General features: G+C 27.5%; 1 protein-coding gene across 1 annotated transcript; it reads right to left on the reverse strand.

Annotated features, from left to right (window-relative positions):
• Window positions 1-2,889: 2,889 nt before the first annotated feature.
• LOC129959733 (TD and POZ domain-containing protein 3-like) lies at window positions 2,890-4,113 on the reverse strand. The gene has a single exon (XM_056072624.1). It carries the CDS (start codon window positions 4,111-4,113, stop codon window positions 2,890-2,892), a length of 1,224 nt encoding a protein of 407 aa, XP_055928599.1.
• Window positions 4,114-12,149: the final 8,036 nt, after the last annotated feature.

A 12,149-nucleotide genomic window follows, 5' to 3' on the forward strand; every position in this document is an offset into this window, starting at 1 on the left:
ACATCAGCCAAGTGAAATAAAATTAAATCGTACTAATTATAAAAATTAGAAGGACAGGAAAGTTAAGGACAAGTTGAAAATTCGTTGAACTTTAATTTAAGAATGGATAAAAATCTTAAAACATGCATTTGAAAATGAGGTTCTCATGAATAAAAAGAGAAATAAGTACTTTCTCCCTTTTCAAGTCATTTGAAAATAGTATCCTTAGTCTTTTTGGAATAAAGGAATTCTTTAACCATGCTAAAGCATACTTAATAAGTGGAAAGTTTTATTCTTTAGAATAATAAATAAAGTTTAAAGGAATTAAGCTTAAATTCAAGGCAATAAAAGTTATATAATATATTAATACAGATGTAATTACAATGATGGTAATTTTGAGAATAAAGATATTCTTTATCTCTGGAATTTGCTCTCTCTCTATATATATCTATTGAAATCATCAAAATATTCTTTCAAAACCTAGAAGTCAACTTGCTAAAATCTGTAAAAAATAGAAAGGAATGGAAATTGAAGGCATTTTTTTATCATTTGAAAATTCGTTAATCTGTAGTTTACTAGCAGATAAAATCTTAAAATATACGTTTGAAATGGAGTTGTGTAAATAAAAAGGGAATTAAATATTTTCTCCCTTTGAAACTCATTTAAAAATACTATCCTTGAAATTTTTTGAATAAAAGAATTCACTGACCATGCTGAAGAATATTTAATAAGTGGAAAACTTGATTCTTCATAATAATAATTATTTAATTAAATGTAAATTATGGCTATAAAATTTAAATAATATATTAACACAGATGTTATTACAATGATAGTAACTTCGAGAAGAAAGATATTATACTCTTTCTCTGGAATTTTCATATATATTCACTGAAATCATTAAATATTCTTACAGATCCTGAAAGTCAACTTACAAATTTGAATAGCTAAAAAGTTCAAATATAAGAGAAGAGTTATTATCAAAATCAAACTCGTAGTCTTACGATTTTGCGGCAAGACATGAACAGTACCCTCACAGTTTACAATCTAATTAAAATAATATTCATTTTTTTTGTTGCTATCATGTGGATGAAATTTTTGATCTACTTTAAACAGCGAATAAAATAAGAATGGATAAAAGTTTGCCGGGTTCATTCATATTTAAATTCATAATTTTATGAATATATTATGGATCTATTATATTTTTTCTGTTGTCTATTATCTATTACATATTTTCTACATGAATTCATAATTATTTCTTTTCCATAAATGTTATTTATGGTAATATCCAAGATATTTTCTTAACTATTGCTTATAATTTTAAAATATATCAAAAACATGAAAAATCATGATCATTTTTTTACAGATGAAAGTACTTGTTCATAAAATTAGTTACTTCAAATCTGATTTATTTACCAAGCATTCTTAACTGAAATTTAATCTACACTACTCTAATTTTTATTTGTTACTTAAAAATCATGTTCATTTTCTCTTTCACATAAAAGAAAAGTAATATAAATATAAAGGAAAATACAAACAAATTAAATGTATTGTAATGACATACAGCTCTTTATCTAAGTAGCCCACTTCATATCTATTTGAATACAAGAATAAGAAAGAAAGTGCATTTTATTGAAGAACCAAATATATTTTAGTACATCGTAGCATTTTCAATACTTTTAATGATGTGCGGTACATACTGAAAGGTTAGATGTGTTCGCTTTGTGGCGATGGTTGAACTTTCATAAAAACAAATTTAAAATGTTCACTGTTAGCATATTACTTATGGACAATATTATTAAAAATACCATAATAAATATTCAGTCAGTTTTTTATCTCATATTTGTCTTATTTATTTTCAATAAAATAAGTAGTGACATTTGTCACAAATGAACACTTATTGCACTGGATAAAACTAAGTATTATAGCACTGAGGGAAAAACAAAACCGAACGTAGAGAATATATAGAGAAATAAAACTGAATATTTATAGCACTGAATAAAATATTCAATGGTTATTTTATAATTATTCCTTTACTTGGAAACTAAGATAATATAAAAAGTAATTTTTTATCATATACAAATAGAGACCATTGACTATTCAAAAATCTGCATTTATTATAAGTTTTTTAAATATTTTTTGGTGTTCGAGGAGATTAATTAGCATCAAATACAGCGAAACTATAAAAATTATATATTTTTGAATTGAAATTAAATTGAAAAAATGCGATTAATTGCAGATCAAATAAATAATTCCTTCTGATCTTAGACAAAACAACAAAAAATTTATCATTCAGTTAAAATTTCTTAAAAAATAGTTGTTTTGCAATCAATTATATGATGGCATTATATCTACAACGAAGTAATGCATATCAATTTTTAGACACATTGTAACCAAAAGATATGTAAAAATGTTGATTACAATGATTATAATTCAGACAAATTAGGAATTTTTATTTGAAATTTGATGATTTTCTATATGATAGCATTAATTTTTCACATCTTTACAATCTAAATTTATATTTCAAAAAAAATCTTAAAAGTAATGATTTAAAAACAAATTTTTATCTCCAATATTCGGGTAAAGTTCAAGAAATATTCTTAAATAGTCATACAATAGAGTAAAAGAAATAATACTGTGCATGATACTGAAGATTATTAAAAAACAGAATTTATGATATATATATATAATTTTAAAATATTTCACAATAAAGAAAAAGATATTAGGTAAATCTTACTGTTATGGTGTAACAGATGGTAACATTTACTTACAAAAAGCAAGAAGTTAAATTGGATTTACTATCATTAAAACACATATAAAGAAGTAAAAACATGCCAGATTTTTCTTGCTAAAAATAATTAAAGAAGTTTCAATATAAAAATAATCAAAGAATTCACAAGTAAATGTTCATTATTAAGCAATATTATGATTTTTCAGAGAAGCAACAGTGAGCAAAACTTCTCCAGCTATTCCAGGATTACTCTGTAACAATGCCTGCCATTTTGATGAATTAACAACGTCAGAGTAATGGGTATTGACGAATCTCATACAAACCTGCTTTAATTCGCTCTGATGTATATTTTCGCAAATTTTGAGTGCATCAGTTACATTATCCACAGTTAGAGTCTTTCTAATATAGTCAATTAACCTTTCATGGAAAAAACTTATAAAGAATTTTTTAGTAGTAGAAAGTATATCCAAGGCAAAGTCAAAAGTCATATCACGTAATTTGCCCGTATATATGAAATACAAAACAGCTTCCAAAACAGATCTTTTTATGTCAGAAATTTCAATTGCGTTATTATTCATACCTATTCCAGAACAAAGAATTCTTCTGAAGTAATCCGAACGAGCTGCTAAAATATACTTGTGTGCCACAAATTCATCGCCTTCACAAAGTAGAACAACATCGGCAAAAACCTTACTCACGTACAAATAATCTAAGTCATTTGATAAAGCAGACAAATAATCTAAGTCATTTGATAAAGCAGCAAAATTTTTTGAATCGGACGAAAATTTCTCAAGTTTTGAATCGGAGCACTTCTTGTTGATATTGACTCGTTGATCTAAATTGTTACTGATTTCAGATTCACTTGGCTTGAAGGAAATATTATTTGGCAGATGACATGCATTATTCTTTACTGGAGCAGATTGGCAGTATTGCAGGTCTTCATTGAGATCTACATAATCTAGCAGCACATCCATTTCACAGCATAGAACTAAACTGCCACTTTGCAGTAGATTTTTATCCATTAGGTCTTTATGGCTTACTAAAATATTTTCATCGAAATCAAGGCGATTCCTAAACATTTTTTCCTTCGACACCATACTTTTATTACCTTGACTGGAAACAATCCATAGCTTGTATTTAACTCCGTACGATTTTTCGTTTTCCGACATATTAATCAAACATGCAGCCAGCATTTTACCCTTCGGATATACAGGCTTAGGGTAAAGCAACAGTTTCCATTTACTTTCACAAGTACTAAATGTTAGACTTGACAGTTCATATTTGCGATCCAGGCAAGCGACGAAATTATGAATATTCCATTGATATACAAACACCACATTTTTCAGTTGAATATTCGTGCACAAATCACCATCTGAATACACCACTTCTAATTTAGTTCCTGCCATTCCTAAAGGAAGGATATTTAAATGATTTTAAGAAAAAATAATAAAAGCAAATCGCTACAATAATCTCATTCGTAAGGAGCTGGTCGATACAACCCCTCTTATAAGAAATAACGTCTTTATGATTGAAAAGTTTTTGGCAACGGCAACCTCGTGATGTTTCGGAGTTCCACGATTGGCTGTTTGAGATGCGAGTTCGCAGATTGTGCTCTGATTGGTTTAAGCCTTGGCATCTTTTTGGCAATGTTTTGCACTCATAATAGAGTAATTATCGCTTTTTTGGCTCACAACTTGCGACTTTCATTAGTTTTATGGAAGATATACGAGTGAATTTTCAATACGATCTCATTTTTATTAAAAAAATTATATTCTCTAAATATTTGTTTTTAATGAAACATTAATTCAAACCCAATAGAAAATTGTTTCAATCGTGAAAAACGTTTCTATTTCTAACTTATGAAACTAGTAATCGAATTAACTAATGTTTATGCACAGAAGTATAAAAACTATATGAACGTAATCGTGCAATATATGATGCAGCAATTAAATACTTATTTTTCTATAATTTTCGTGCCATTATTTGATAATGTATGCAGCCATTGAAACTTGTAGCTGAGAATTTATTATTTTCCAGTCCACTACATATAGGGGGAGATAATTACTTAATTCCCCAAAACGTATAAATAGGTGATTTCATTGCTACTTTTTTTAGTTATATCAAAATAATATTAAGAAGAAACACAAAAATATTTTTAATAAATTGTAATTTTTATATTTCTTGAATTTATGTTTTAGGATTTGATCTTTTCTGCTGTATATACAGTGGCACAAAAAATTGAGAGTACACCTTATTTTTACTTGATAAATCAGAATTTCAATATAAATAACACATTACTGGGAAGTGCAAACATGTTTTTATTTTTACCCATAACAAATGGTTTAATTTAGAGTAAAAATAAAGAAAAATCAACGAAAAACTTCTAAATTGAAAAGTTTCAGAAACATTTTAAATAAATAAACGCAGAATTTTGCCTCAAAAAAGTGTGAATGCACCAATGAAATTCTTGTAATATCTCGCATAAAAAGAATGTGTCAATATTTAGTTGCATATCTTTTGTCTTTTATAATGGCCTCTAAACGTCATGGTACCTATTCGACTAATTTCTGGTGATATCGGAAGATATTTTACCCCATTCTTCTTGCGCCACTTGTTTTAAATGGGTTTTGCTCCTAATTTTGTGTTTTTGGACCACTGCTTCGAGTGTGGCCCACAGATATTTAATGGTATTATGTTGGGGTAATGTGGTGGTGTGTGTAACTGCTGTTTACAATGAAAAAGAGCCATATTTTGACGTTACATGCATTCTGTTTGGGGTCGTTGTCCAACTGGAAAATGAAATTTCCATCTAAACGCAGATTTTTAGCACTTTCCTTTAGATTGCTGCGAAGTATATCCAAGTAAACCCCATCGTTTATAATGCCATCTATAAAAATTAAATTTCTTACCCCGGATGAAGCCATGTAACCTCAAATCATGATGGAGTCACCATCATGTTTAACTGTAGGAGGTAAATTTTTTAGATCCAAAGCAGTAGTAGGCTTTCTCCATACAGTACGATGGCTATCACTGCCAAAGATGTTGAGTTTTCTTTCATTACTAAATATAGTTTTCTTCCAAAGGTTATTGGTCTTCAATAGATGAGTTTTTGCAAATTTCAGATGCTTTTTCTGAATTTGCAAGCTGATGAACGGTTTCTCTCTAACCATGCTACTTTTATATCCAGCTTGTCTAATGGCATTTCGCACAGTTTCAGCACTTGCACTTCTGCTTATGATTTGAAAAGTTTCTGCAACAAGCTGGATGAACCATATGGTCGCAACAATTCCATTTTTCAGCAGGACAACGACCCCAAACAGAATGCACGTAACGTCAAAATATGGTGCCCTTTTCAATGTAAACAGCAGTTACACTCACCACCACAGTACCCCGACATCAATGCCATTGAATAATGCCTTGGGCCATAATCGAAAAAGTGGTTCAAAAAACACAAAATTAGAAACAAAACCCATTTATAACAAGTGGTGCAAGAAGAATGGAGTAAATTATCATCAGATACCATGACGTTTAGAGGCCATTATAAGAGCCAAAAGACATGCAACTTAATAGTGATATTTTGTTTCTATGCGTGATATTGCAAAAATTTCATTGGTGTATTCTCAATTTTTTTGAGGCAAAATTCTGCATATGTTTATTTAAAATGCTTCTGAAACTTTTCAATTAAGAAATTTTTCGTTGATTTTTATTTATTTTTACTCTAAATTAAACCATTTGTTATGTGTAAAAATAAAAACATGTTTGCACTTCCCGGTAATATGTTATTTATATTGAAAGTCGGATTTATCAAGTGAAAGTTAGGTGTACTCTCAATTTTTGAGCCACTGTATGTTCCAGATTAATATTACATGTAAACCATAAAAAAAAAGGGTGGTTAGAGATAAATGTACATATTTCATTTATTTATATAAAATATATATCACAGTAATAAATAGTATTAAGAAATTTAATATATTTTCCAAAACTTTTATTAATTATTTCAAAAAGGATTGTTTTAATATTTATTTTTCAATAACTGAAGTCAGATATCCCCAACTTCATTTGAAAACAATTTCTTCTGACATTCAAACAATTAAGTATTTGTAATAGTATTAAGTAAACAATTATCTTTAGTATTTGTGAGTTAAATATATTAGTTAAGTTCTAAGAACATTTAAAAATATTTTTCTATTTCCACAAGCAAATACATTTTGAATTTTTTCTATAACAAATAATATGTCTCCATTCCTTCAACAATGAAAACAATTTAATGATACAAAAAATTATATAACATGTCAAATTACTGCTAAGTACTTTGAAATTAACAATAACATTTTTATTCCTTTAGGAATTATTTTAACAACTCTTTTCAATTGGAAATTTTTTAATATATAATATTTTAGTTGGTACTTATTTATATATATATCTCGTTTGATACTTATTTACACAATAAGTATCAAAACAAAATAGATTTAGCACAGTTTTTACTGTTCATTCTGTTCACATAAATTATTTTAATGAAAAAATATATACTCACTTAAAATACAAATCTTCTAAATACTTATAATCTATTTTTGCCTTCTTTGTGAACTATATTTATGGAGTACATCTAAATACCTCAAAATGAAAAATTTAATTAGGGCAAGCTTTCTTTTTACAAATAAATCAAAACATTCATTATGGTTTGAAGACTTTTGTACCCGTTTATGTTTTAAAAAATAATTTTTTTGATATGTCTCAGTGAAAATAATTCATATGTATTATTGATGGTAGACTTACTTTTTAATACCTCATAATAACAGCATAACACTGATTATTTTTACAATTCTTGGGATGAAAAAATTTGTGAATTAGGGATATATTTTTCTTAATGCTTTTTCTCTCTTTGTTTGATTGATAGATTTATAATTGATATTGAAATACAGGTTTACAGAAGATAGAAAAAAGTATAAATACTTCATATATTTTTTTCTTATATTTGAATTAAAAAAATTATTTTCTAAATTATAATATAAAATGTTCTCGTCATTTTTAAGTAGAGGCACTGTGTTAAATCTCTTCTTCATTTCACCTTTCATCCTTTGTCCTGACTAGCCAATTTAATTATAAAGATAAAAAAAGAATAAAAATTTTTAAAAAACCCTCAACAATTACATTAAATAGATGTCTAATCATAAATATCTAGTGTTTTATATTTTAAATAAGCACAAACTATATTTTATGTTACTAACTACTTCAATTTTCAGCTGCAAAGGAAGATGAAAATCCTTTGAGGCTATCTGCTTCGCTTCCTAATGTCCCTTCTACATCCATGGGAAATAATTTTTAAACTTTTATTTTTTATAATTAAAACAAAATTATAAATTAGTCCACTTTTTTTTGTTTGTTTCTTGTATATACTTCTTAAGACTAACAAATTATTCAAGAATTTTGAAGAGTGTTTCAGAAAATAATAAAAACTAAGAAAAAAATAAATGGTGTATTGAGTAATGGAGCAAGTTTTAGAATGCACATGTAAAGAATAACTTCAAATCTCACCGAATAACAGCTCAAGTTTGATTACATGAAAACTTTGGTTAATATATGTGAATACATATAACATCAATAAAAAATTTAGAACTCTTTGGTTTCAAAGGTATGTTTTATTAATTTTCTGAAAATGCTTTGATACAGAACAGAGCAACTTGTAAATACTTTTTTTTAACTTCTTTATTTTTAATATTACATAAAATAAACTGAAAAATATTTAACATATAACCGTTTTATGAAATAAGTGCTATTTGATACCATAACAACATTAACATTTTATACCGTATTAATACAAATTATTTTAAAACCATACAAATCCTGTTAGAATGTTCTAGTACATTTTTAAAGCATGTACAAAAAAATAAAATAAAATACAATTAACAAATGTATTTTTGAAGCACAATAGTAATAAAATAAGTATACATTAGCTAGAAGTATAAATTAACTTGGAAGAGATATTCTTTTCAACAAAATGTCTCAAATTATGCTTTATTTTTGGATGTTTTTTAGGTAACTCAGAGAAAATTCCATATGCATGTTCTTCGGGTAAGTGGTAATGCTCGCTTAACTGGTCTTCCACCAACTTGACTTTTTCTTCCAGAATAAATTGATTTTCATTTTGCAATTGCTGTAGGTTGGACAGGTATTTGATTGCCTCTCCTTCTGCTTCACTTCAAAACTTCTAAAGGGAGGGGAAAAAAGAAGAAATCTAAGTAAATTTCTTCCAACTTTCATCATACAGCTGAAGCGATTAGTAGAAGAAAGTCCTACATGACATTTTAATTAATTAAAGAAATTTAGCTTTAGAATGTAAAAAAATACAAGAAAGCCACTTTCAAAACTCCTTTTCATATTGAAACTATCTTATTAAATTTTCTATAGAATAGATCTTACCATATTATTAAAGATGAATGCATAAGTTTTCAAACTGCCATTTGACACTTTCTTCCACTAAACTCTTTAAATGTGGTGTAAAAAATGATAAGTTATTAGTATTAACTCATAGAATATAGCATTAGTTATACTTTAGAGAACATTAAAATAAAATGAATAGAAACCCATACACTGTTTAGCTCAAATTTTAACAATATATTTTTTAAATTCATGTACAGAATGTATATTGTAGTAAATTTATCATTCTTTCAGTTTCAATTTTTACAGCAATAAAAATTAAAAGAAAAGTATCAAACAATTAAGAAATCTAAAGCTAAACAGACTTCAAAACTGGATAAAAAAATTAGTCTTTAAAAAAAAAATAATTTGCCACAACATAGAATAATCATTAAACTGCCACAAGTTAAATCTTATGTTCTATTTTGTTAAATTTCTAATGTAAACTTAACAAGCCTACACAAATAAGTTTAAAAAAGTACCTTCCAAAGTTATGCAAGGCAGACACCAATCCAGTTTCTGTTTTTCCAAACTTGTTTACATTATCACCATTTTTTTATTGCTGCCTTAAAAACATCAGGAATGTTTTTGTACCCAGATTTAATTTGATTAATTATATCATTAAAGTTTTGTATGTAATAATCATCATCATCTGTTTCATTGTCTGAGTTTTGATAAGTAGCTGCAATGATCTGTGAAGTAATATTAATAGTTGATAGAACCATGCTGCTATCATTGCAAGGCTGTGAAAATTTGTCAATATTTATAGGTGAAAGTGTGTCATTTGAAGAATGTGGAAGTGTAATATTATCAGATTTCAAAAGTATATCGTTAGAAGAATGTGGAAGTGTCTTAGAAGAAATTTGTGGAGTATCATTAGATTGAGAAAGAGGGAAAGTTGCTTTGTGTGATGGGTTAAAACTTAAAGGTAGCAAGAGAGTACTATTTGGATCCAATTTTTCCCCAGTAGCCACTTCACATTAATTTCCTACTTTCTAGTCAACTGACAAATGTGGATTGTTTATTTTGTTTCAGAATCACAGCACTTAAATGCTTGCACAGTTTTCCATTCATACCAACAAAGCAAGTACAAATGGAGTTTTCCAAATTAACAAAATAGTGGTCAATTTCAAAATAAGTGTTGTCCTTATTTAGTTATCTGATGTTCTGAATCCCTTTATCATCAAGCAAAAACTTTTTTTATTAGTGTTTTTGAAGAACACTCAAAACTAAAGTCTAAGTATCTACAATGCAGATATTTCTCAAACTTTGAGACGATGAAATCCAATAACTGAGCTAAGCTCAATGCTTTCATTCATCCAAGTATGGTCTCTTTTAAAACTTTAAACAAACTTTCAACATAGTTTGTTGTATTGTTTCCCCTGGTTAAAAGCATTTTTCTATGACAAGTGCACCATAATTGCTTTTTGGGAAACAAATTGCTCAAATATATGATAAACTTGTCATATTTCCTGACCATACTATTCTCCGCATATTTTTAAGCAACTCTTTCAGCTGCATTTCAGTTTCTGCATATAACAATGCTTTAAAAGAAAAATATAGTTCTTGACAGTGCTCTTTTAGAATTTTATGTTCACTTTTCATAAACCATCGCCACACTGCTTTCAGCACATGAAACTGACAAAGTAAGTGGAATTAGGTCATATTTCACTCAGAACTTTTCTTTCTTCAGACCATCATCTGTCATTAAAAACAATGGCCCATTTTACAATAAACAACATTTTTCAGGGAAACACACACAAAGAAGTTTCCTTCCTTCATGAAAAACATTAGTTTCTTTTGCATTTGTGATGATGCACCCAATAGTTACTCCTCCAGCTACACCTGGAGAAATAAAAAAGCAAACACGATGATTTAATCTGTCCATGTGGTCAGATGCATCAATCATTATCAATTCTTAAATATTGCTAAAAAATTCTATATTCAAAAGAGATGTATAAACTATTTATATATTTATAAATCTTGATAGTAAGTCAATAACTAAACAGAGTTCAATTAAAATTCTAGTTTGCTAAAAAGGGACTTCCTAAAAGTTTAGAGCTCAAAGAAAAGCCAGAAATCTCGGGGCAATCCTTAAAAAATGAAACCATTGGGAATGTCGTTTCTTCATTGCAAGATAAATCAGAAATATTATGATTTTTTTTTTTCCATAACAGAGTTCAAATATTCAAAGAGAAGCTAGTACTCACCACTTTACATTATTTATCTGCTATCTGTTTCTCGATACATGCCATTAATGTTTACATATTTTAGAATATCAATTTATAAGTGTAGTTTTTTTTTTATTGACAAAAGAAGAATTTTATTTAAACTCTTTTTTTTTCTACAAAATTATATATTTTGTTTTCAGATAAAACAGATAATTTTTAATATTATATTTAAATTGAAAAAATCATCCAAAAGAAACAGTTTGATTTTCAATTCATTTATTTTGATCTCCTTTGATTCAATTATGTTTCTCTTGTGTTATTTTACATGCATATTCAGTGTGAATCGAAATGATTTATAGCCATCTAATTTCATCTAAATACCTTAATAAATATAAAATATTTGCAGGTAGATATCTTAAGGTAATAATTTTAATATGAAATTTAAAAATCTATCTCTCCTTGTGTTATTTTATTTTACATGCATATTCAGTCAGAATTGTAATGATTTCTATACCGTTTAATGTCATCTAAATATCCTCCTAAATATAGTATATTTGCATATAGATATTTTATAGTAATAATTTTAACATGAAAATTGAACAATAAAAAGACCGAACATTTTCTTTCAAATAAAAGCTCGATTTTCAAGTCTTATTTTAATAATATTTCATTGAAAAATTGCTACATGTGCTAATTCTTTATTGATAATATCAGAAATACGAAAAATAGCTATATTCTCCTTAATGATATGTTTAACGGAGCGCCTAGCCCCTAGGGTTGGGGCTTAATCTCCGGTAAATGAAAAGACTTGCCAAGAACCTTGCTTTCAGTATTTGCCGTGATTTTCGAAAAAG

The sequence above is a fragment of the Argiope bruennichi genome, chromosome X2 (genome assembly GCF_947563725.1).
Source record: "Argiope bruennichi chromosome X2, qqArgBrue1.1, whole genome shotgun sequence".
NCBI lineage: Eukaryota > Metazoa > Arthropoda > Arachnida > Araneae > Araneidae > Argiope > Argiope bruennichi.

Bases quoted from the DNA above. Each gene is read 5' to 3' on its own strand.
- LOC129959733 (XM_056072624.1), bottom strand. From the start codon at position 4,113: ATGGCAGGAACTAAATTAGAAGTGGTGTATTCAGATGGTGATTTGTGC.